The 25,498-nt window shown below is 38.9% G+C and overlaps 1 protein-coding gene across 1 annotated transcript in view; it reads left to right on the plus strand.

The window, feature by feature from the left end:
* The first annotated feature begins 8,519 nt into the window (after positions 1 to 8,519).
* The window catches only part of LOC135478236 (uncharacterized), a 38,653-nt gene continuing 21,674 nt past the window's right edge, over positions 8,520 to 25,498 (plus strand). Inside the window, exons 1-7 of the mRNA XM_064758508.1 lie at positions 8,520 to 8,741; positions 16,919 to 16,987; positions 18,020 to 18,117; positions 18,761 to 18,856; positions 20,110 to 20,214; positions 21,490 to 21,777; positions 25,158 to 25,293. Of these exons, the coding sequence (XP_064614578.1) occupies positions 8,662 to 8,741; positions 16,919 to 16,987; positions 18,020 to 18,117; positions 18,761 to 18,856; positions 20,110 to 20,214; positions 21,490 to 21,777; positions 25,158 to 25,293 (872 nt within the window). The 5' untranslated portion in view covers positions 8,520 to 8,661. The remainder of the gene's footprint in view (positions 8,742 to 16,918; positions 16,988 to 18,019; positions 18,118 to 18,760; positions 18,857 to 20,109; positions 20,215 to 21,489; positions 21,778 to 25,157; positions 25,294 to 25,498) is intronic.

Genomic DNA, 25,498 nt, shown 5'->3' on the forward strand with positions numbered 1-25,498 from the left:
ACAATATCCTGACATCAAACTCAAATCACAATATGCTGACATCAAACTCAAATCACATTATGCTGACATCAAACTCAAATCACAATATGCTGACATCAAACTCAAATCACAATATCCTGACATCAAACTCAAATCACAATATCCTGACATCAACCTCAAATCACAATATGCTGACATCAGGCTCAAATCACAACATCCTGACATCAAACTCAAATCACAATATCCTGACATCAACCTCAAATCACAATATGCTGACATCAGGCTCAAATCACAATATCCTGACATCAAACTCAAATCACAATTTGCTGACATCAGGCTCAAAGCATAAGTGATATCCTCTCATAAAACTCAACGCACGAGCAAAATGCTGAAATCAAGCTCAAAGCATGTACACTATGCTGACATGAAACTCAAAACCCTTACACTATCCTGACATCCAGCTCAAAGTACAAGAAATAGGCTGACATTGAACTCAAAACGCAGATAATAAATATCCAGACATCAAACTATTCCCAGATTCACTTAACATGACATCATTACATACCGTACTTGACATGCTGCCAGTCAGAGGAGGCTGATAGCTGACTTGTCACCCCTTGATTTAATTGTTGTGTCGCGAAGCCGCATGTTTTTAATTCCGACCTCAAATATCCTCACATAATCTACAAATATATTTGATAAAAAAACGTTGTTAGCTATCACGTAATAAAATACCTCGATTTTACACCAGACATACGAACTGCGGCTGCAAGCAAGTTTTCACGGTTGATAGTGTTCCAGATATGTAATGTAAAGTGTGTTCAGAAAACATTCCGGTTTGCCTACTTATGTTATAATATTTCAGCAAGTGTTTAAATATTATTCAGCAAATATTATTTATTTGGTATTCCTTTACTCCAGTGAAATGCAATTTCGTAATCTAATAGCAGATTACCTATATTTGCTGTGTTATGATTGTGATGTCAGTATATTGTTTGTGTTCTGAGTGTGATGTCGGAACACTTTGTGTTATGAGTGTGACGTCAGTATATGGTTTGTGTGATGACTGAGAGGCAGGGTACTGTTTGTGATGTCAGTGTATTGTTTGTGTGATGATGATTATGATGTCAAAACATTGTTTGTGTTATGACTGAGACTGCAGGATATTGTTTGTGTTATGATTGTAATGTCAGAACATTGTTTGTGTTATGAGTGTGATGACAGTATACTGTTTGTGTCACGAGTTCCATGTCAGTATATTTTATGTGTTATGAGTGCCAGGTCAGAACATTGTTTGTGTTATGATTGTGATGTCAGTATATTGTTTGTGTTATAATTTTGATGTCAGTATATTGTTTGTGTTATGAGTGTGACGTCAGTATATTGTTTGTGTTATGAATGTGATGTCAGAACATTTTTGTGTTATGAATGTGATGTCAGAACATTGTTTGTATTATGATTTTGATGTCAGTATATTGTTTGTGTTATAATTTTGATGTCAGAACATTGTTTGTGTTATGATTGTGATGTCAGAACATTGTTTGTGTTATGACTGTGACGTCAGTATATGGTTTGTGTGATGATTGTGATTTCAGAACATTGTTTGTGTTATGATTTTGATGTCAGAACATTGCTTGTGTTACGATTTAGATGGCAGTGTATTGTTTGTGTTATGAGTGTGATGTCAGTATATTGTGTGCACCACAAATGAAAACTTTCTGAGGAAAACAGTTGCAGTTATAGCCCGCACACGAAATCATTTTTATTTATATAGTATATACAAGGAAATGGCTATCTGGTTACCATGACAACCGCGAAACTAGACAAACTTGAGTCACGACACATCGTCATCTGTGTATCAATGCATCCACCAAAAATAAAACTTGGAGTTATAGCCCGGACAGGAAATCATATCTATTTATATAGTATACATACGGAAATGGCAATTTTGTAACCATGACAGCCGAGGAAATAAATAAATATGAGTCGCGACACATCGCCATCTGTGTATCTATGTATCCACCAAAAATTAAAACTCTTTGTGGCAAATCGTTCAGTTATAGCCCGGCCACGAATACGGACGGACAGATGGACAGGCAGACAGACGGATAAAATCGCCTACTGGCGAGATTGTATAAAAAGGTGATATCGGACATTCTTTAAGGAATTTAAGGAAAGTAGATAAAAATTTCATTTGATTATCAAATATGGATTTTTATATAAAAAAATATATATATAACGCCCAGATACAAAATATATATCGCCCAGATACAAAACGTTTTGCTGTGGCTCAAAGCAGTGTACAGGTGATCGCTGCTACCAATGCATTCATTGACAAATTAAAATTATAACTATACAGTATCTAAAATTTTCCCCACTCCACCTGTTTAACAGCTGACTTTTTCTTACATTCATTAATGGGAGGCTTCCGTGACCTCTGTGGTCAGGGCGTCAGCGTGGCGTAATGACCGATGAGCATTTCAACAACGCGATCACTGTGAGTTCAAATCCAGTTCAGTCCATCCTCTCTCGCCGTGCGTGTGAAGATGTGCAGCAAATTGCGGATGATCGTGGATACAAGCAAATATATTCACTAATGAGCACGAAATTTTATAAAGCAGCAAAACCACAGGCGCTTTGCAAGTTACTGAGGAACTTTTTGGTGGAAGACAAGTGTTATTCAAAGTATGCGAACGCCGGGCAAGAGCGTAAACGGCCGTCACCATAACCCCATGCAGGAACAATGAGTGCCAACATTTGTGCTGCTATTTCAAACATCAGCTACATAAAGTTAAGACTTCCAGATGTCAACTTACATGTATCTGACTTTGAATGGGCAATCAAATGTCGTACTTAACAATTTTTCAGTCATATGACGACGTGGAGTGCCAAAGACACCAGACATGACACCCCACTCAGTCACATTATACTGACACCGTACCACCCAGTCAACTTTCCTTGCCCTAACCCCTCAGAGCTGCGTGCCAAGCGAAAACACAATTTTTGTTGAGGTATGAAATTTTTTTTTTTTTAGCTAATGATGCCTTATTGTGATATTTTCATTAATGCATACGCCTGAGCGAATGCACGTAGAGGTTGAATTTAAAATGTACAGTTTTTGTTCTCTTCAGTACATATTATATACGCATTTAAAGATGCTATATAGAAGACTTTTGGCAAGAAAAATCGATTAACAAAAAACGAGTTTGATTTTGATACTATTTTAGAGTAGCCCAAATAATTACCTTTCACAAAATATTAACCTCGTGTGTGCGTGTGCTTCGGTTTAAAAAGGGTAATAAAGTTCCAAAAATTTGTAAATTTCCAAAATCATGTTAACACTATATAAATAGTACATGTAAGAGTCTGATATTTACCAAAGGCATTAGTTTGAGCTATTCTAGGTAAGTACAGAAAATTTGATTTGATATTAAGGAATATGTGTTTTGGTCAAAAAACCTCTTTAAACTATTAACCTTAATAAAGTTTCGCTGTATAGATAACTTTCTTTTAAAAGGCGGAAGAAAAATCCACGATGGCGAGATAAATTTAGATAAGGTCGTATATGGATGTTTATTACCCTATTATGTTGACACAGGTAAAAGTATATATCATCTCACCTGGACAGGGGTCATAGTTTCCAAGCGTGTGATATCGTGGAATGAAATCTTTCTGTGCAAATTGAGGAAGTTAATACTTCCTCAATTATTGTCGTCCAAGATCAAATATAATGAAACGTGAGCTCTCACTTACCTAAACATCACGAAGATGCCGTGTTTATTTAATAAAGCAAACTATTTTGTTCCAAGGATTTCCGTATAATGCTAATGAAACTTACTAAGTGTGAAAACATTTAAGTATATAGCAAAGTATCAGAATCACAATTCACTCCGTCAACCGGTGAAAATAATCCAAGGTCAAAATCCTCAAGACCATTCAAATGTTCGACTCGACAGTCGCGCCTAAATCATTTGAAAGTCTCATTTTTTCACACATTTTGTTTAAGCAATGTTAAATGAAGAATTCTGAAAAGCACCCTTCATGGTACAGGCCATCATTTGAATGAGTATCTAGATCACGTCATCTCGTGATCGCGATGAAATCTGTATTTTGTATAGGTGTTTAACCTTAATGTATCCCAGAATCCTAATAATTGGGATGTATCTTTTTAAGTGTTTAACCTTAATGAATCCCTGAATCTTAACAATCTTACCAATAAGTGTTTAACCGTATGTATCCCAGAATCCTTATGATTCGGATGTATTTGTATAAGTGTTTAACCGCATGTATCCCAGAATCCTAATGATTCGGGTGTATTTGTATAAGTGTTTATCCGTATATATCCCAGAATCCTAACAATTCGCATATATCTGAATTTCTATAAGTGTTTATCCGTATGTATCCCCGAATCCTAACAATTCGGATATATCTGAATTTCTACAAGTGTTTATCAGTATGTATCCCCGAATCCTAACAATTCGGATATATCTGAATTTCTATAAGTGTTCATCCGTATGTATCCCAGAATCGTGCTGATCTGGATGCTTTTGTGTATGTGTTTAAACTGCATGTATCCAGAATTCGTATGATGCGGATGTATTTAAATAAGTGTTTAACTTAATGCATCACACAATCGTACTGATTCGGGTGAATTTCTGCATCCCAGGAGGGGTCTTCCGTGCCTCGTCGGTTAGCGCGCTAGCGTAGCGTAATGACCCAGAAACCGCCCACCAATGCGGCCGCTGTGAGCTCAAATCCAGCTCATGCTGGCTTCCTCAGCGGCCGTATGTGAGAAGCTCTAAAGGAATTTTCGGATGGTCGTGGGTTTCCCCCGGGCTGTGTCCGGTTTCCTCCCACCATAATGCTGATCGCCATCGTATAAGTGAAATATTCTTGAGTACGGCGTAAAACACCAATCAAACAAATAAATAAATGCATCCCAGGATCGGAATAATTCCGATGTATTTGTTTTCACCCCAAGGGGTTGTTTTACGATCTGATTGATTCTGAGGTATTTGCAGAAGTATGTTAACATATTATTTTTTAAAGAATTTAAGATTTTTTTCTTTTTATTTGTATTAGCATTTATACTTTTCTATTCTAGGTTCTGATCGATTTAATTCCATCTAGTTGGAAAAGGATTTGTACCTGTACCCCACGATGTGATAGATTCAGATCTTTTTGGATGAAAGTTTAAATATCTGTTTTCCAGAGTTTCATCTGCATCGAAGTCCGAAAACCTGGGATCAAACCCATGTTGTGTCATACAAAAGTCTTTAAAAATGTTACTTATTGTTGTATCGCTTGGCGCTCAGCAATGAGAGATTAAGAGCAAGGAAACGAGACTGTTTGGTTAGGTGTCAGTATACTGTGACTGGGAACAGTGTCACCTCTGGTGTCTTTGGCATGATATTTCAGTGACAGCAGCACTTTAGCGTCATGGGCTCGCCCGGCCACAAGAAGACACAGTCTATGTACATGTACACACGTTAAATGACTCCTTGCCATCATATGATATAAACCACCAAGCAGACATCCTCACATGTACATACATTGCCTTTTGGAAGAAGATCTGCAAACACTATTACCATTGTTTTAGTGGCTTGATTTAAATTTCAATTCTGGGCAATTGCTGCTTTTGAGGCAAGAAAATTTTAGGTGTCATAACAATGACCTGCATACCACCGCTTGCCACCCAAAAGCTTCATTATAGTCTGAAATGTTATTCTCTCCCAGTGCTCCATAATGCATTTTATTATATATCTTATATTTCCTCTCACATTAATAAATATGTCTTTTTGCCATGTTGTCTGCGATATTGGGCCACTGCCAGTTATTACATTTTGTTTAGGCTATAAAGAGATTGACGACCTAATCGATCAAGAGATCACTTGTTAAAAACATTCGTGATGTCATTTAAGACATACGCACGACAGGTCGTTTGCGTGAGCAAACTTTGGCAAATAATCTTGGCATTAGTCATCTAATATTTTAAGAGTGCACCGTGTTAGATTACAACGTTTGTGTTAAACATTGTACGCATGTTTTCATTGCCCAATCAAATCCTACCATTCGCAATACCGATAAGGTCAATCGTGGTTTTAAATCATTGAATACGTACGAGGGTCTCCAGAGGCTCAGTAACAACGACTCAGGACGGGTAGGGCATTGTTAGCGCTCTCAGAACTCGATGCTTGAGCATGCGTGTGTTAAATACGTTGGTCTATTGTGGGCTTTTGTTTCTGGTACAATGTTTCATAAATGTCCGAGCTTGGAGTGGGTAAGTACACCTGTCTGTTGTCTTCTTGCATGGTCTGATTTATTATATTTGACAATCTTGTTACCTTTGTGTCCTTTCCACGTGAAAAAGCGACCAAACTAATGTGAGAATTTATATGTCTATTTTCCTCAGATGACTTTTAAAGCATTTTTTATGGCTGAAGAGGTCTTTTATCCCTCATTTATCGACTGCCAAGTTACATATCGCAATCTGATCGTCATATTTTACAATCTCACATCGATTGAGATTCTTTAGAGAAAGTGATCAAAAGTTGAGCCACTATAGCTTCGCAACTCTTTGCTGCGCAACATTGTGCATTATTGACAAAAAACATTTCCTATGCGAATTTAAGAGCCTGTGACTCTAGTTTCACATTGAAATCTACAACACTTTGCTGCATGAGTTCTCGTGTTTGCGGTGGGGGTGGGGGGGGGGGGGGTTACAATTAACTCCGTAACGCCTCAAATGTGGTGAAAAAGTTGCATGACATACAGTGAGCATGGACTTAAACGAGAATATGGGATTTAATTTTCAAATCGGTATGGAAGTAACTGAAACACGTTAGATATATCCGTTTTTCTGTTGTTTTTTTTTTGGGGGGGGGGAGGTTCTTATTGTATCTTATTTGATGGCAGCATCTGAACTGTCATGTCACGTATGACTCAGATAACCTGTTGATATTCCGTTAGTTTGTTAACTCAATGGGCAATCCATAGAGGTCATCGGCTGTACGATACGCACGCGTATTAAGCTGGACCCGCAATTGTTGCATGCGGTTATTTGGCTTAAAAGGATACAGGATCGATGCTGACTGGCTGACACTGGAGATAGGGTTTCCTGAATTAAAGCCTGGTCACGCTTCAATGAACTTGCCATACGTAAAATTTATCTTACGAATGGCGTAGCGTGGACTTGCCTATCTCTCACAGCAACCAATCGGGAACGAATCTGTATCCCTTGAACACGATAGCGTCATGATCAGTTAAATCTGATTGCGCAGCACTTGAACCTGTCCCGTGATCTACATTCGAAACACTTCCTGGTCGACAATGCTAACTAAAGCACGGAAAATACACGCCTAAACTGTCATCATTTCAACGTTTCTGTTCTTGTTGTTGTGTATGGATTTTTTTGCTGTTGTTGTTTTTATTTGTACTTCTTTTTGCTATTGAGGGATAAAACGGATCTGACAAACACTTGCAGAATCATGGTCAGTGGTGGTGTTTCTGACGACGGATTTCCCAGACCTATGTATTTGGCCCATATGTAAAACTGAGTACAGAATATGACTATCAAACGTAAGATTGATAAAATCCAAGCGTCGACACAGATAACGGTCAACCATAATAAACAGGTCGATAATCCCAAGACCAATTGTAAAACCTCGCCCAACACAAACCACCAACATTCGAGATCACGAGCCTCTCTACGTGATCCAACGGTACCGGAACAGTGGGTGCATTTCTATTTTAGAATGAAACCACCAAATGTAAAAAGCTTACGATAGTAAAACTAGAACAGTGACACGTTGTATGGTCACAGGTAACCGGTGAAATACGACGTCTTGTCAGCTAACCGCAGATAAGGGTTTATTCTAACTGTTCATTTAAACGCTTAATCGGTAGCAAATGAAGCACCTCCTACATGTAGCACTATGGCTTAAGCAGAATAAGATAACAAAATGAAGCAGATAATTGGGACCGGTTTACGCAAAGTATATGTATCTATGCCTGGGGTTTCATTTCTTCCCACCATGATGCTGGCCGTTTGATATTGGAGGCTTGCCAATTATTACATCTTAGATAGTCTGTATAGGGCTGGACCCAACCGGTCAGAACATCTTTTGTTTAAAACATTCGTGGTGCCATTGAAGACATGATTTATTTATTTATTTCTTTGATTGGTGTTTTACGCCGTACTCAAGAATATTTCACTTATACGACGGCGGTCAGCATTATGGTGGGTGGAAACCGGGCACAGCCCGGGGGAAACCCACGACCATCCGCATGTTGCTGACAGACCGGAGAGGAAGCCGGCATGAGCTGGACTTGAACTCACGGCGACAGCATTGGTGAGAGACTCCTGGGTTATTGCGCTGCGCTAGCTCGCTAACCAACTGAGCCACGGAGCCCCCCTTGAAGACATGAGCACAGCGTGTCGTTTACATTAATGCACATTTAGGTCTTGGCAAATATTTAAAAAATCAGAGTGAACCGAGTTAGATAACAATGTTCGTGTTAACGATGGTATGTATGTTTAATCGGCCAATCAAATCTATACAGATAAGCTGCAACAAAAACGTGGTTTAAAGTCGAGCATTTGTGACGAACCCCAGAGGCTCGGCAACAATGACACAGGAGGGATAGAGCATTGTTAGTACTGTCAAAATTTGGTGTTTGACAATGCGTGCTTCAAATGCGTTGGTCTGTTGTGGGTTTTTGTTTCTGACACAATGTTCCATAAATATACAAGCCTGGAGTGGGTAAGTTTAGCTTTCTGTTGTTTTACTGCACTGTTTTAATATCCTTTTTTTCTTCCAAAATGGTGCTCCCGTAATGTACGTTTCATTTCCAGGGGAAAAAAGGGACGAAACTGATTCGACATTTTATATTTTCAATTTTCCAAGTTTCAAAACTGACTTTTAAAAAGTTTCTTATTGTAATGGCTGACGAGGTGTTTTATCCCTATTTACGCATTGCCAGTCTTGATTACGGTTTATTTGGCCATTTGATTGTCAAGTAACCACAGGCATGTTTTACCGGCTAGCGTAGATTCTAAGCTGATAAGAATGATTCGGTTTGCCGATACCTTAAGGAATATGAACATAATCTGTGTCTCTATACTTTCGCAGCACTTTTCTGTACACTCCGCGATATTGCAACGAATTCAACAAGATGTTTCTAAGCAAATTTACCTGCATGTGAATCCAGCCTAAAACTGAAGTCTACAACCCTATGATACGTGAGTTGTAGTAAGTTTATGCCTAAATCTTCCTACCGAAAACACGACTTTCCTATGCAAATTTGCTGAACTTTGATGAAAGACATACAGCATTGCCTTTTCAAATCCACAAGATATTCGTCTGCAATTATATCAGCACGTGACTTTACGTGTAGCGTTGGGTCGAAACCAACGAAATTTCCGTGCGCCTTTATGTCCTTAGTTTCTCATTGAAATCTATAGCACTTTCCTCCACCAACTGGCAAGCCTCTGCCTGTGCACATCTTTCCTGTGGCTCTTAACGAACAGGTGTCTCTAATTTCACTTTGAAATGTACCAAACATTTCTTCACCAATTTACGAGGTCGTGTATCTAGATTCACAACGAAATGAGCCAGACTTTTAAATCTGCAAAACTTTGCTACGAAAATATCCGAGTTTACAATCAAAATCTGTAATATCCAAAAAAAAAAGTTCAACACAAATCACGAGAACCATAAAAGTCAATAATATAAGGACTTAAGACTGTCATGTACAGAGAAGGCGTCAACTGTTTTCGATGAGGTCGCGAAGACGCAGGAAATGTTTAATAGGCCCATAAAATTAATCAGCAAGCAGATTGTGTATACCACGCTAGTTCATTAGTTCTCATTTATCATAAATATATATCTTAGTTGCGATTTTATTGCAACAATTCATATATCTAAAGAGGCAATGATATATTCAACATGATACAGAGTTCAAATGTGAAATATAATACACGAGATCTTACACGAGATTGACGCCCAATGGTGCTCAAATGTCTGTTTTGACGACCATATTCAAATATAACACGCAGATGCTTTATTTAACACGATTTAGGGTCATTTAACACTGATTGCTTTGAATCTCTCACGTGATCTATGTCCAGGTCCCTTCCTGGTCGATAATCTCCAAAAGCCCGAGTTTAACCCTGTCTGAACTCACCGACACGATTTGAACCATGCGTTGAGTGTTGCTCTATTTTAAAACTTACACCGTTAAATATGCCAAAGTACACGTCTACAGTTATCATCATTTCAAGTTTTGCGACAAGTCAACAATCGCAAGGAAGAGTATGACGATCTTCCAGTTCGAACTCATTTGTCATAAAAAACGTTTCAACTGTATTTCGTGCCAGAGGCATAACTGACGCCTCTTTACTTTATGAACTCCTCAACGTCAAAAATGGTCATCTCCTGAGTTTTATCAAAATTCACCAATAAAAACTCAGGAATTACGCATACTTTAGACAAAAGAAATTACATATATATCAAGTCTAAATTGAAACAAATGTTGAGATGGAGGTTTTTGTCTTAGGGTTCATGTCCTGCCTCGTCGCCTTGACCCCAGTGACCTTGGACTTGTACAATGTTTGTTAGTGGTGGCGAGATGTAACGCGAACGAGGAGATAGGCGCATGCGCTGTGACGAGTGACGTGTACTGTTATACATCGTTACATTATTTCTCTCTGTCATATACCAAGACTTTGTAATTAACGAATATCGTTCAATGTTCATGGTTCGTTCATGAGTTTTACAGTAACACATTAACTGAACTGTGGAATAAGTCAGCCAACAACCGGCGGATGGTCGTGGGTTTCCTCCTGGGCCCTGCCCGGTTTCCTCGCACCATAATGCTGGCGGCCGTCGTATAAGTGAAATATTTTTTGAGTACGTTGTAAAACACGAAATAGATAAAATAAATAAATAAATAAAAAAATAAATAACTGTGGAATAATACCTAAAGCGGCGGACATAAACTAACGTTCTGGTGGGAAGTTTTAATCAAAGTGCCACTGAGGTACATACATGTATCTTTATTAGCTAGCACGGTAAACGATATAACGTTCTGGTGGGAAGTTTTAATCAAAGCGCCACTGAGGTAGATATTTTGATTAGATAGCATAGTAAACGATATAACGTTCTGGTGGGAAGTTTTAATCAAAGCGCCACTGAGGTACATATTTTGATTAGATAGCATAGTAAACGATATAACGTTCTGGTGGGAAGTTTTAATCAAAGCGCCACTGAGGTACATATTTTGATTAGCTAGCATAGTAAACGATATAACGTTCTGGTGGAAAGTTTTAATCAACGCGCCACTGAGGTACATATTTTGATTAGCTAGCATAGTAAACGATATAACGTTCTGGTGGGAAGTTTTAATCAAAGCGCCACTGAGGTACATATTTTGATTAGATAGCATAGTAAACGATATAACGTTCTGGTGGGAAGTTTTAATCAAAGCGCCACTGAGGTACATATTTTGATTAGCTAGCATGGTAAACGATATAACGTTCTGGTGGGAAGTTTTAATCAAAGCGCCACTGAGGTAGATACATGTATTTTGATTAGCTAGCATAGTAAACGATATAACGTTCTGGTGGGAAGTTTTAATCAAAGCGCCACTGAGGTACATATTTTGATTAGATAGCAAAGTAAACGATATAACGTTCTGGTGGGAAGTTTTAATCAAAGCGCCACTGAGGTACATATTTTGATTAGATAGCAAAGTAAACGATATAACGTTCTGGTGGGAAGTTTTAATCAAAGCGCCACTGAGGTACATATTTTGATTAGATAGCATAGTAAACGATATAACGTTCTGGTGGGAAGTTTTAATCAAAGCGCCACTGAGGTATATATTTTGATTAGCTAGCATGGTAAACGATATAACGTTCTGGTGGGAAGTTTTAATCAAAGCGCCACTGAGGTACATATTTTGATTAGATAGCATGGTAAACGATATAACGTTCTGGTGGGAAGTTTTAATCAAAGCGCCACTGAGGTACATATTTTGATTAGATAGCATAGTAAACGATATAACGTTCTGGTGGGAAGTTTTAATCAGCGCGCCACTGAGGTACATATTTTGATTAGCTAGCATAGTAAACGATATAACGTTCTGGTGGAAAGTTTTAATCAACGCGCCACTGAGGTACATATTTTGATTAGCTAGCATAGTAAACGATATAACGTTCTGGTGGGAAGTTTTAATCAGCGCGCCACTGAGATACATATTTTGATTAGCTAGCATGGTAAACGATATAACGTTCTGGTGGGAAGTTTTAATCAAAGTGCCACTGAGGTACATATTTTGATTAGCTAGCATAGTAAACGATATAACGTTCTGGTGGGAAGTTTTAATCAGCGCGCCACTGAGATACATATTTTGATTAGCTAGCATAGTAAACGATATAACGTTCTGGTGGGAAGTTTTAATCAGCGCGCCACTGAGATACATATTTTGATTAGCTAGCATAGTAAACGATATAACGTTCTGGTGGAAAGTTTTAATCAAAGTGCCATTGAGGTAGATATTTTGATTAGATAGCATGGTAAACGATATAACGTTCTGGTGGGAAGTTTTAATCAAAGTGCCACTGAGGTACATATTTTGATTAGATAGCATAGTAAACGATATAACGTTCTGGTGGGAAGTTTTAATCAAAGCGCCACTGAGGTACATATTTTGATTAGATAGCATAGTAAACGATATAACGTTCTGGTGGGAAGTTTTAATCAAAGTGCCACTGAGGTACATATTTTGATTAGATAGCATGGTAAACGATATAACGTTCTGGTGGAAAGTTTTAATCAAAGTGCCACTGAGGTACATATTTTGATTAGATAGCATGGTAAACGATATAACGTTCTGGTGGGAAGTTTTAATCAAAGCGCCACTGAGGTACATATTTTGATTAGATAGCAAAGTAAACGATATAACGTTCTGGTGGGAAGTTTTAATCAAAGCGCCACTGAGGTACATACATGTATTTTGATTAGCTACCATAGTAAACGATATAACGTTCTGGTGGGAAGTTTTAATCAAAGCGCCACTGAGGTACATATTTTGATTAGCTAGCATAGTAAACGATATAACGTTCTGGTGGGAAGTTTTAATCAAAGCGCCACTGAGGTAGATATTTTGATTAGATAGCATAGTAAACGATATAACGTTCTGGTGGGAAGTTTTAATCAAAGTGCCACTGAGGTACATATTTTGATTAGATAGCATAGTAAACGATATAACGTTCTGGTGGGAAGTTTTAATCAAAGCGCCACTGAGGTACATATTTTGATTAGATAGCATAGTAAACGATATAACGTTCTGGTGGGAAGTTTTAATCAAAGCGCCACTGAGGTACATATTTTGATTAGATAGCATAGTAAACGATATAACGTTCTGGTGGAAAGTTTTAATCAAAGTGCCACTGAGGTACATATTTTGATTAGATAGCATAGTAAACGATATAACGTTCTGGTGGAAAGTTTTAATCAAAGTGCCACTGAGGTACATATTTTGATTAGATAGCATAGTAAACGATATAACGTTCTGGTGGGAAGTTTTAATCAAAGCGCCACTGAGGTACATATTTTGATTAGATAGCATAGTAAACGATATAACGTTCTGGTGGGAAGTTTTAATCAAAGCGCCACTGAGGTACATATTTTGATTAGATAGCATAGTAAACGATATAACGTTCTGGTGGGAAGTTTTAATCAACGCGCCACTGAGGTACATATTTTGATTAGATAGCATAGTAAACGATATAACGTTCTGGTGGGAAGTTTTAATCAAAGCGCCACTGAGATACATATTTTGATTAGCTAGCATAGTAAACGATATAACGTTCTGGTGGGAAGTTTTAATCAAAGCGCCACTGATGTACATACATGTATTTTGATTAGCTAGCATGGTAAACGATATAACGTTCTGGTGGGAAGTTTTAATCAAAGCGCCACTGAGGTACATATTTTGATTAGATAGCATGGTAAACGATTTTGACAATGATTTAATTCATGCTCTTAAAATTAATATTCTTGCGCCTTTCAAACATCACTGAGAGTTGTTGACGGTTTCTCTTTCCATGATTTCAATCCCAATTTTTTTTGTGGGGGGGGGGGGGGTGTTGAGCGTTTTGGAGAGCCGGGGGGAGGGTGGGAAGGTGGCGATTAGGCCTTGCGGTTCTTGACATGGAACGTCCATTTTGGTTGACGGCTCGGATAGAAATGTCTGTGTTGACGCCTAGCTTTCGTGACATGTGTGGCATTGGGTTTTTTAAAACTAGTTTAACCTCAAGCATATCAGTGACTCCGGGGTAGAATAAGGTATACATACACATTACCTACAGGCAACTAAAAAATCAAGGAAGTTAAGTATTGATCCTCTTGATTTAAAGTCAACACATCAAATAAAAAGTAGATAGTGCACGACCCAGCCAAACCCCTAACGGTACACTCTCGACCTGACCTGAGCCTCAATGGAGAATACCCTGTTATCCTGTTTTATGAACACACAGCGATGTTCTGAGATAAAAACACTTGAACTTTAATATATGAACAGGGCTGTCAAACACAAAAGCACCATGACAGTTTCTCATGGTGGACATGTAATAAATATTAGACAAGGTACATTTCACGCTGCAAAGGTTATCTTGGTTAATAATGGCTGACAGGACAAATACGTACTACGTATAAGGGTATTTACACTGTGGTGAGTGTATGTATATATAAGTTACGCCTCTGTTGTGGCATTCTACGTCAGATGCAGTCTGTATGCATAGCTTAGGTATAATTAATAAGGCACCGTGTACATATTTATCAGGTGAACATTGCACCATGATCTTACATGTACAATGCATATGGGGTTTCGACATCGCTATACTTTGTCTTATTGTATACCATGTAAGTGCTGTACCTTGCTATAGCAATGAATATCAGGTTTCTGTAATGTTATAATTGTCAGATTTTATACCATGTAAGTGTTGTGCCATGCCACATCAATGGATATAAAGTTTTGCTAATGGTATTTTATATTATTGCATATCAGGTCAGTGTTTTGTTGTATTATGCTACCACACTGCATGCCGAGTTCCTGTAATGGTACACTTGTCCGAGTCCTTATCATGTTAGTGTCGTACCATGCTACAGCAATGAATACCGAGTTCCTGTAATGGTATATATGTCAGATTGCATATCACGTTAGTGTTGTACCATGCTACAGCATTGAATGCCGAGTTCCTGTAATGGTATAATTGTCAGATTGCTTATCATGTTAGTGTTGTACCATGCTACAGCAATGAATACCGAGTTCCTGTAATGGTATATATGTCAGATTGCATATCACGTTAGTGTTGTACCATGCTACAGCAATGCACGCCGTGTTTCTGTAATGGTATATATGTCAGATTGCATATCGCGTTAGTGTTGTACCATGCTACTGCAATGCACGCCGAGTTTCTGTAATGGTATATATGTCAGATTGCATATCACGTTAGTGTTGTACCATGCTACAGCAATGCACGCCGTGTTTCTGTAATGGTATATATGTCAGATTGCATATCACGTTAGTGTTGTACCATGCTACTGCAATGCACGCCGAGTTTCTGTAATGGTATATATGTCAGATTGCATATCACGTTAGTGTTGTACCATGCTACTGCAATGCACGCCGTGTTTCTGTAATGTATAATTGTCAAATTGCATATCATGTCAGTATTGTGGTATGGTATGGAAATGCATACCGAAATATGCAAAGCTGAATTGTGATCATATTTTGGAATATATTGACAAAACTTAATTTCAGATGTTCTTTTCTCCCTAACGCGAAAAATCAAGAGATAAATATTTAACATATTATGAATTTACAAAGAAGCAACGTTTCACAATCTTTAATTTAAATTTTACATTATTTTATGTTTAATTTTTCTGCAATGCATGGCTTTTATTACTGGGTTATTATTATATGAACAGCCTGGCCAAATATACCTGCTCTGAATTACCTCCCTTGACAGTGACTTTGCGCTGGGACTAATGTAACATCTGTTATAGTGGCCCAGCTTTGACGTAACGAGAGATCAGTTTTTGAAGTGTTAAACTAAGAGAAATGGAACCACACCTATTGAAGCATGCCTCCGAATGAATTTAGAAAAGATACATATCTTCTATACTGCCGGGCTTTCCAAATAAGTTTACAACATTAAAATGTATTTTAAAGCTCGATCTTCAACAAGCTTATGTCCTTTTAACTTCGAAACTTGCCATTAGCCAATCTCTGAGGTAACCCCCCACCCCCACCCCCACCCCCACCCCCAACCTATCACATGTTACTCTTAAAAACGCATCTTTTATACGGGAGAGTGACCTCAAGGTAGGTAATTCCGCGCAGCCCTCCTAATATGAATGGGGTCCAGACTCAGCCTGTTAGGAAAGGCAGTGGTTTCTAGCAGGATTTTCCTGGTGTTCTTCACACATAGACCCTACCGTTGTAAAGTAATTGAAGCAGTCCTGAGCACGACGTCAACAGCGCTCTGTGCTTAATTCATTTCTGAGAGGGCCGGTCCAGTGGAATTTTAATGGATTGTTTGTGTTGGAAAGCATAAAAATAAAATCCTAGGAATCTTGTACAAGTAACTCATTATTTTCATAAACTTTTTACTTTTCTTGACCTAATTTACTATTTATTTATGTATTGTCTAATCTGGATGTCATAAGAAGGTATAGGTGCCCATATTACAGACATCACCAATAATCAGACAAAAGTAAATGACTTTTGTTATGACCGATGTCGGTAGCGTGTACTGCTGGGTAGGAAACAATACGTGGTACGTCGGACAAGATGACACCAGCACAATGTCATACTAGCATTTCTGCAACAGCCTATTTATATTGTTATGATTATGTTGTTTTTTTTACAGGAGCCATGTCTGTTCTACAAAGGTAACAACGTACCGAGTAGTAAGATATTGCAATTTTAATTGGTGGGGGTAAGTCATGCCACAACATCTACTCATTTATATTTACATATTTGCATTAATAGATTTACACTTTTTCAATCACAATATTTTAACAAAGTGACAATAATCCATAATTCCTGTGTAACATTTTGGAGCGTGACCAGCTAATCTTAGTTTCGTATCAGATTTTAGTTGACTACCAGATCCAAGATGGTCACTAAATCCAGAATTGGTCAGCAGATCCAAGATGACCACAAAACCCAAGAGGGTAAAAATGCCGACATGGCCACCGAATCCAGTACGATCACTAAATCCAATGTGTCCAACAAATCTGTGCAGTATTTGACTTCATAGATGAAAGCAATCGGTGTCAAAGTGAAAGTTGAAAAGGGGTTTCAAACCACGTGGCCGATATTCATGAAGCCATTGATGTACATGATATCCAAACATGGTAGCTAGACTTTATATGATGTTGGACGGCTAAAAAAACGGTTATGTTAGGTGGAAATTTCTTGCGTCATTGTGGCATCTGTTGGCAAGCATTCCTATATTTCGGACTGCATGCCATGCTATATTGTCTTCATGCCTGACGATATAATACTTGAGACCAGTGCATACCCCATAAACACTGGTTACACAAAACGAATCAGCTCTGCATCAAAGCTTCTTGTCCAACATACATCTGTACACCCTATCTACCAAAGCTCCGTGGTTTATTTCGGTTTCTTCCACAAATAAATCTCACGGCCATCATAAGCGCAAAAGTCTTGAACACGACATTAAATAAACATCAGTCAATCAATTAACTAATCAAGTTCAGCTTCTTGAGACACAAATATTACTTATTTATTTATTTCATTGATATTTTACGCCGTACTCAAGAATATTTCATTTATTCGACAGCAGCAAGCATTATGGTGGGAGGAAACCGGGCAGAGCCCGGACGAAACCCACGACCATCCACAGGTTGCTGACAAACCTTCCCACTTACGGACACAAATATAAAAAAGAATCACAAAGTACCGATAAATTAACACGTACCCGTATTTTTACTGTTCCTAGCTGCTGGCAACACAAATATCGACGGGAAACCATCTACTCCATATCACAATATTGTTGTCCTGGATGGAAACATAATGGTAATCACGTCTGCAACATACGTAAGTATATATTAAACAGTTAATTAATTTATTTAAATTTATTTAGTCATCTATTTATTTAATTGTTTTGGTGTTTCACGTCGTGCTCATGAATATTTCATACATACAACGTCGACCAGTATATGACATTGCTTGTTTCCATTTCTGATTACTTATTTTAGCTATGGTAAGTTTACGATTGTCTGCTTCATCTGTTCTCATTATCCGATTATCTGCTTTAGTTGTTTTCATTATCCGATTGTCTGTTTCAGATATGTTTATTGCATGATTGCTTGTTTCAGCAACTTGAATGTGCATTTTATGATTGTCTGTTACAGTTATGCTCGTCATGTGATTGTTTCAGCTGTCTTCATTGTGTGATTGTCTATTTCAGATACATGTATGTACATTGTATAATTATCTGTGTCAACTGTGTTCATTATGTGATTATTTTTTCCAGGTACACGTATCTCCATTATGTGATTGTTTCAGCTACACGTATGTCCATCATGTGATTGTTTCAGCTACACGTATGTCCATTATGTGGTTGTTTCAACTACATGTATGTACATTATGTGATTATCTGTTTCAGCTACATGTACATACAGTATGTGATTATTTGTTTCAGATACATATATGTAGATTATGTGGTTATTTCTTTCAACCGTCTGTCTGCCGCAGTGTTACAACGGAGGCACTTGCCAAAGTCCAAACAAGTGCCTTTGCCCGGTAGGCTTTAATGGCGACCTTTGCGCAAACCGTAAGTAGAGGCCAATGAAGTTTTGGGAGATGCCATTTGTTTTATTTCGTTGGATTTTTGCACTGACCTCAATAATATTTCACCTCTCGGTCGGTAGGAAAACCCCATTTCTCTGGTCAGACGCTGGGTTCAAACATGAGACAGCTTTGGCCCGGAGGCTGTCATCTGTATAGGTAGTCAATTGTTTAGACAATCCTGTGAAGAGAACTCGCTGGTTCGATCGGTTTAAAGGTTTGTCGCAAGTAATCTTCTCTTGATTTATAAGACCCGAATTCAGCCCTCGCCAGATGGGTTTCGGTCCTGTGTACTGGCGACGGGCGGTGGTTTATTGTCCTGTGTACTGTCGACGGGCGGTGCTTTAATGCCCTGTGTACTGGCAAAGGGCGGTGGTTTACTGCCTGTGTACTGGTGACGGGCGGTGGTTTACTGTCCTGTGTACTGGCAACGGGCGGTGGTTTACAGTCTGTGTACTGGCGACGGGCGGTGGTTTACTGCCTGTGTACTGGTGACGGGCGGTGGTTTACTGTCCTGTGGACTGGCGACGGGCTGTGGTTTACTGTCCTGTGTACTGACAACGGGCGGTGGTTTACTGTCCTGTGTACTGGCAGCGGGCAGTGGTTTACTATCCTGTGTACTGGTGACGGGCGGTGGTTTACTGTCCTGTGGACTGGCGACGGGCAGTGGTTTACTGTCCTGTGTACTGGCAACGAGCAGTGGTTTACTGTCCTGTGTACTGGCGACGAGCGGTGGTTTACTGTCCTGTGTACTGGCAACGGGCGGTGATTTACTATCCTGTGTTCTCGTGGCTGGCGGTGGTTTACCCCAGGATCAAGAAACCCTGTTTCTGATAGTGCCATGTTTGAAATTGTTCCCAAGTTTTACTATAATATAACCTCCGGTCGTACTTGGGAAGATCTGCAGTAACCTGCGGGTGATCATGGGTTTCCCCCTGGGTTTGCCCGGTTTCCTCCCACCATAATGCTGGCCGCCGCCGTATAAATCAAATATTCTTTAGTACGGCGTAAACCACCAATCAAATAAATAAATAAATAAATAAATATTATAATGTAACCTTAATTTCGCGGTTGCGTATTAACAACTTAATTTTATCTCTTGTTGCTATATAATCCTTCGGCATTTCAAGTGAAAAAACAGGCCATAGAATAACCTCCTAACTATACAGGAAAACGTATAGTTTTTTTTTAATCACAGTTCATATTCTTACACAGAGTGTATGTCTTTTTCATAAACAGCGCTGTGCTCCTACCTCAAACCCTGCTACCCTGGCACCTGCGGTGCAAACACTGACGATTGTACGTGTACACATGGATTTAACGGAGCCTCCTGCCTTACATTTGGTAAGTGTATCAATAATTATTTGAAAGGAGTCTTCAGCTCTCGATAGGGCCTCCGTGGTCGAGGTGGTTCGCGTACTTGTGTTCAAGTTCAACTCATGCTAGCTTTCTTTCCGACCGTGCGTGGGAAGATCTTCCAGCCAGCTGCGGATGGCCAATAGTTCCCCCAGGCTCTTGTCGGTTTCCTCTCATCATAATGCTGGCAGCCGTCGCACAAATGAAGTATTCTTGAGGACGGCGTAAAACACCTATCAAATAAATTAACAAATTCAGCTGTCGAAGACTAGACAGTTCCGCTCAGGGAACGGGGACGATATTACAAGTGTAAGAAGGTACTGTTCTCAGCAAAACCCAGTCCCGAAGGTCGGTGGTTTATATACTCCGGACAATCCAGGGCCCACATCCACAAAATTTCGTACATCCACTTTTCGTAACTTTTCTCGTAAATGCCTTAAGGCACTATTTCCCAGACAACCTGTTTTGCGAAAAAAAAGTTACGAGAAACACAACTTACATAATTTTGTGAAAGTGGCCTCTGGTCTTGTAGTTTGACTTGTAGTTGATTGAATAAGAAAATGCGCAGTGAATCACTTACATGACAAACCGGTATATCTTTTTCCAGTGTCCCGGCTGTTGCCTTACCAACTTTCGGAAAAGATTAGTTTCAATTAACTATTTAATTGTAGAAATTTCATTTATTAATCTCCTTCACAGTTGTCTTGTCCAGCTCTCACATTGGGTCAGCAGTGTTGTTACACTTAAACAAGACTCGACAGTTCCGCTAAGTGTTGGTTTTGCTGAACTGTTTTAGAGCCTGGAACAGTGTTGTTACACTTAAAAAAAAGAATATCTTAATTTTAATAGAAAGTATGTTGTTTGAGTGATAGTCGAATACATTCTGTTATAACACAATATTCTGTCATATTGAACATAATAATTTGTTAGTCTAATAGAATCTTAATGTTAAATTAATAGAATATCTGTGTTATATTTAACAGAACAATCTGCTGCAATGACAAAATACATTCTAGCATCACTCAGATAACAGACTTTCTATTAAATTTAACAGTTTATTTTTTTTTAGTGTAGGGTTTTAGATTTATGATAACGTACCGTAAATCGTCTCCCAGACATTTCGGCCATTAGACTGGCTCTCTGATAACTCAATCACGAAGTTGTTTAAACGGAGAATTAGGGTATATTTTATCAGTAAGTGGTTGAGTGATCAGTTCTTATGTTATGAGCGGAACCATGAATGGTTTTGCTGAACTGTTTTAGAGCCTGGAGAGCAGCCGGAAGTACCTACAGCACAGACGGTCATGTACGTGGTTGACCCTGCAACTTCCGAGCTGTTTTACTCCATAGAGACGGACGCCACATTTCCTGGAGGGGGCAGGTCGGAGGTGTTCTGGACAAACCTCTACTTTTTCAATAGATTAAACATCACATGGGAAAGTTACTACGCCAGTAGAACTGATTTACCTCCCCTCCCTAGTTACATCACTGATGTAAAGTTTGGAATAGTTGAATCCCAAGCGGAAGTACTTCACGTGAAAAGACAAGGAGGTGAGGTTTTAAACAATAATACTAGTTCTTCGTATTCATATGTCCGACGATGTTTTATACTTATTCTTGGGTTTTGGTTGATTCACTGATTGAGTCGTTAAACCTACCGTCGTCGACTCCGCCAGTCCGATCTGATTCATTTCGTGTCAATATGATGGCCTGTAAGGGTCACAGTATGCCCCCAGTAATATCAAGGGCGGTTTAGCGAAGAGACGATAACGCGAAGTTAGGATTGGAAGAGGCGAAGACGCGATGCAACTCTGCCTCTTTGTATTGTAACTTCGGATTGTCATCTCTTCACCCCTTCACAACGCAACTTTGCCTCTTCGCTTCATCGCCTTTAATTTTGTCAACATTTTTTTAGAAATGTCAACATTAGATCTAACAAAATAAATATCATTTTGGCGCTTGAGGAATGTGTTAAAAATGGTCAAAACGGGAGAAAGTGGATTCTTCGTACTTAAAGTTTGGCTTGAGATTGTCAAAAAGAAGGTTAGTTTAGCTACACACCATATAGGCATTGATGCTCTACCTAAGGTTAAACACGTTCTGAAGGATCCCACTGTGCAAGAAACACTCGCTGACCTTCATAGTAAATTTGTCATCACTGTAGCAGACAAGACTCCTAATAATGTCATCTTTATGTGCAATAATTATTATTGTCAAATTCTTGTCCAAAAGTTATATACATCTACAGCAACATCCACGTATTCTGCTACTACATGTACTCTGGAGGAACTATATAATACAAAACCTTTCTTAAAGAAAGGCGCCTAAATATACCTATCCGTCATACAGAAATACCACAGCTTTACTGGTTTCCTAAAATGCATAAATCCCCATACAAGGCTCCATTTATTGCGGGTTAAGAAGTTGTACCACCAAACTCTTCAACCTTACTTACGAGAGCGTTACAGGAAGTAAAGTCATTTTGGAATAAGTATTGTTGTGCCATAGGAAAAAATTCAGGTGTCAACTACATGTGGATTCTTAACAACTCCAAACGTCTTACAGAAGAACTTGATGCTCATGTGCATATACCGTCCAAAGACGTATCCACATGGTACTTTTCTATACTACAATTACTCACAAAGATCTTATTGGAAGAATATCGTCGTTACTTGCCTCGCTATTTACTAAAACAGGTCACCGTTAAATTAACGTCAGAAGCAATAAGGCTGTTTTTAGTTCTACTATTTATAAAGGGTGCCACTCGTAGGATGTTTCATTTTCTATTCAATTACTTGAATTTCTCATTAATAACATCTATGTGAAATTCGGGGATACCATTTACCAATAATGCATAGGTATTCGAATGGATACCAATTCTGCGCCTCTTTTGGCAGACCTATTCCTGTTTTCATATGAATACGACTATATGCAGAAACTACTTGAAAGTAATAACTTTAAAAGTATTGCTGAAGCGGTGAAGGAAATCTATCCGCTTTCACTGGACTTAAAGGAGACAAGAGATAGTCTCGATGATACACCTTATTTGGATCTATATCTGTACAAAGATCAGCAAAGTCTCCTTTCACGCCGCTTTTACGACAAAAGGGATAATTTCAATTTTGATACAGGAATATATCCTTATTTGGATAACAATATACCAAAGGGTCCTGCACATGGCGTATTACATATCTCGCCTTGTAGCATTTGTCAGATATTGCGTAAATTGTGATGACTTTAATCTGCGTCGCAAATTGTTAGTTCAAAAACTAGTGTGTCAAGGATACTCCATCAAACGTCTTCATTCTAAGTTTCTCAAATTTTACAATGAGTATAACACTCTCGTTGGCAGGAATGGACAGAGCGTTCAGAATCTCTGGCGATCTGCATTGTGATCAACCACATAGACGGCGCGGTTATCCTTATGTACATATCTATCGCGTACATGGTAGTTACACAGATGGCGCTGCTTGCCGAGTGTAACCAGTTGTCTTGTGGACAGATTTTATACAGACTAGCATGTCATGTGTAACATCACGGATACCGCCTCTTGTAGTATGAGACCCTTACATATTAACGGGATAGAAGTAATCGTCCGTTACTTTTGAATCACAATCTGTTCGGTTAAGTTCTGTAACGCTCGTCTTTTTCGAACTGTATCTAATACCGATCAACCTGGGGCGATCGGCTGTAAAGGCTTATTACATCTGCATGATGCCTTTATAAACAGTTGCCATTAAAGCACGACTGAGATACCTTGTGTAATTGTAATTTGACATGGAACTCATTCATGTACTGCGAATTTGAACTTTGATATGGAATTGATGCTTGGTATATCAACTGTCTGCCCAGCATCATTGAAAACTGATGACCGCTTCTCTCTTGTGTATTACCGGCTTTATTTCCCATTTTTATAATTTCTTACATACCTTTGTCTTTGGGAGCTAGTGTTAAACGTTGTATTGGAAATAGATCTTGCGATTATCGACTTGGAACGCCCTTTACTGACTTTTCGGCATTTTCTTATCTTATTGGAGGGACCTCCGTGGGTCAGTTGGTTAGCGCGTGAGCGAAGCGTATTGATCCAGGAGTCTCTCACTAATGCGGTCCCTGTGAGTTCAAGCCCAGCTCTTGCTGCCTTCCTCTCCAGCCGCACGTAGGAAGGTCTGTCAGCAACCTGCAGATGGTCGTGGTTTCCCCCGGGCTACTGCCGATTTCCTCCCACCATAATGCTGTCCCCTGTCGTACAAGTAAAATATTCGAGAGTACGGCGTAAAACACCAATCAAATAAATAAATAAGTAAATATTTTACTGAAACTGATTATTTGGCTCTTTCGGTTAAGGCTGAGGACTTCTTGGCACATGGGTGCATAGACAGATCAGTTGAACCTCATAGATGCGGTCTGAATTCACGATATTTGAATGCATTTTTTTTTTTACTATATTGGCGTTTCACGCCGTATCAAGAATATTTCACCGCGGCCAGTATTATGGTGGGTGGAGCAGAGCACGGGAGAAACCCACGCCATCCTCAGTTTGCTGACAGGCCTTTCCACGTACGGTCGGGGAGGAACCAAGCAAAAGGTGTACTTGAACTCACAACGACTTCCGTGGTGAAAACCTACTGGGTCATTGCGCCGTAATGGCCACCTCAACTACGGAGGCTCCACATGCACTGAGTAGTGTAATGGGATTGAACGTAAGGCGCGGAATTCGTATATGGCGAAATCAAGCTATAGATCTTGATTTACATGTAGATTGTATAGATTATGTTATGTCCACAAAGTATATGCACATTGTTATGTATGACTTGATACGAATAATGTAATATTATGTTAACAAAGTTTATTCTTGCTTAGACTGTTTGCGTTTAACAGAAGAGGTTTTACAGTGTACGGAGTGTCAGCGTTCAACATCTTTGTTTTAACAGCAGGCTGGATTAGTGATCCACCGGAAATTCATCGATGTCAAGAACACGTGATTTCTTCTGACACACCGGAAATGGGAATTCTTCAGTGCAGACTCGATGCTGGTAGATATAAGAAAACCTTGGAACATGAAGACATGTGAGAAAACTTCAGATATGTTGGAAAGAAAATGACAATGTAGTACAGACTATGTATAAATAATCTAAACAGGTGTAATCGTAGAAAGTACTGGATATCTACTGTAGCCCATACAACACATCTTCATGTTTTGTTTTTCGTTTTTTATTAAGTTCTGTGACTTTTTCACCTGAGTGAAAAAGTTTTCAACACTGTCAATAGTTTT

This window comes from Liolophura sinensis, chromosome 11 (assembly GCF_032854445.1).
Source record: "Liolophura sinensis isolate JHLJ2023 chromosome 11, CUHK_Ljap_v2, whole genome shotgun sequence".
NCBI classification, from domain to species: domain Eukaryota; kingdom Metazoa; phylum Mollusca; class Polyplacophora; order Chitonida; family Chitonidae; genus Liolophura; species Liolophura sinensis.